The 1,738-nt window shown below is 51.7% G+C and overlaps 1 protein-coding gene across 1 annotated transcript in view; it reads left to right on the top strand.

Annotated features, from left to right (window-relative positions):
• The first annotated feature begins 6 nt into the window (after positions 1-6).
• The window catches only part of TBC1D13 (TBC1 domain family member 13), a 7,437-nt gene continuing 5,705 nt past the window's right edge, over positions 7-1,738 (top strand). Inside the window, exons 1-5 of the mRNA XM_008642247.2 lie at positions 7-85; positions 261-334; positions 575-615; positions 1,037-1,098; positions 1,373-1,472. Coding sequence (XP_008640469.1) covers positions 63-85; positions 261-334; positions 575-615; positions 1,037-1,098; positions 1,373-1,472 — 300 coding nt within the window. The 5' untranslated portion in view covers positions 7-62. The remainder of the gene's footprint in view (positions 86-260; positions 335-574; positions 616-1,036; positions 1,099-1,372; positions 1,473-1,738) is intronic.

The following is a 1,738-nucleotide window of genomic DNA, read 5'->3' as shown; positions in this document are numbered from 1 at the left end:
CTGGGCAGCGTTTCCAGCCGGAGTGTTTATGCGGCGCGCGGGGAAGGGGCGTCGGGGCCGCCATGTCGCGGCTGCACCAGAGCAGGTCGGTGTTGGGGTCTGTGTAGGAACTGTGGTGTTTCCCCTCCCCACCTTGCCGGGGTTCCGCTGGGCGGGGTGGGGGCTCTCGAGAATCGGGGGCTCTGAGGGGTTGCGGGCTCTGGAGGGTCTCAGGTTGCCCGTACCAACCCTGATGACGCCCGCGGCTTCGCTCCCCTCAGGATCGCGGACTTCCAGGAGGTGCTTGGAGAACCCACGGTGGCTCTGACCAAGCTCCGCGAGCTGTGCTTCAGTGGTGAGTTCCGCGGGGACCGGCCCCAGGCTGGGGAAGGGGCTGCGGGCACGGCGGTGCCCCGGGCTGGTGACACGGGGGGTCCCCGTGGGAGACACTGTGGATAATCCCGGCAGCGTCCCAGGGGAAACTTCATGCCCCTCGGGGAGAAAAAATGTTGCCAGGCCTGTTGGTGAGGTGACATCAGCAACCCGCGGTGAGAGATGGGCTAACGTGGTTATTTCTTTGCCTGGTATTCCACAGGAATTCCCTTTGATGGTGGGCTGCGCTGCCTGTGCTGGAAGGTGGGTTTTGCTTGGGGTGCTTTTCTTTCTTGCGAGTGATGCTTTGGGTTGGTTAAGTACACGTAGCATTGTTTTTTGGTGCTTAAAGTTGTAAACAAACAAACAATAAATCCAGAGCTTAAAGGGCACTAGAAGTCAGCAGTAATTTGTGGAGATCAGCATTTTGGATGTGAACAGCGTCAGTTTTAAGCTAGCAGTGCATTTCTGTCAGGTTAGCTATTGATCAGTCCTACAAATAGTTCTGTATTGAAAGCCAGTCCCTGAAATATTCCTGACTGTTGCTTGGCAAAGTACTCGGCTTTCTGGAGAAACCTCCCAGTATTTTCCAAAAGTCAGTTCGAGCCACTGTGTTTGCTTTGCTCATCTTGCAGGTGTAACAGCTCATTGAATACTAATTCCTGTTCACCTGTTTCCTGTGCAGATACTCCTGAACTACCTCCCTTTAGAGAAAGCCTTATGGAGCTCTTTGCTGAAGAAACAGAGGTGAGGATGTTGGTACTTGTCCATTTATTTCTAAAAATATCTGCAGAAAAGGAGAATAGTCTCTAAATAATTAAGTACGTTCATAAAATAAATTGTTCTTGTGTGGAATGTGCTGTTCTCACAGCTGCCTGGTAGATTGACCCCTTCAGTTACACTGAAGAGAAAATCAGATGCCTTCTGGCTGAGCAGGGTGGGACAGAGAGATCTGTTTGAATTCTGTGTGCTCACCTTGACCTTATCTTCCTCATTGCAAATTCCTCTTTTCTTCTTTAAGGGATCTGTATTCCCAGTTCCTGAAAGAAATGATTATCCAGCCTGGGATCGCCAAAGCCAACCTGGGTGTTTCAAGGGAAGATGTGACCCTAGAAGATCATGTAAGTGTTGTTAAGCCTTTGTGCTGCAGAAAATTCCTTGGGGATTTTTCTGGCCCCCTGAGCTACTCCTGGCTCTGTTCCCAACTGTTCTGCCCTGCCAGAGGGAAGGATGGTTCCCAGGTGCCAGCCTGCCACTTTTGTCTTGGTAGCCTTGAGCGTGAATTATTGACAAAGCACCAATAGCTCTGTAGAGAGCTGTTTCCAGCTGTGCACTTTCCTTCTCCTGCCTTTTGGGACTACCTGCCTGGGCTGTGGGTCTCGTAGGG

This window comes from Corvus brachyrhynchos, unplaced genomic scaffold (assembly GCF_000691975.1).
Source record: "Corvus brachyrhynchos isolate BGI_N302 unplaced genomic scaffold, ASM69197v1 scaffold59, whole genome shotgun sequence".
Lineage (NCBI taxonomy): Eukaryota > Metazoa > Chordata > Aves > Passeriformes > Corvidae > Corvus > Corvus brachyrhynchos.
The sequence above is the reverse complement of the archived record's forward strand: the minus strand, read 5'-3'. Positions and strand labels throughout refer to the sequence as shown.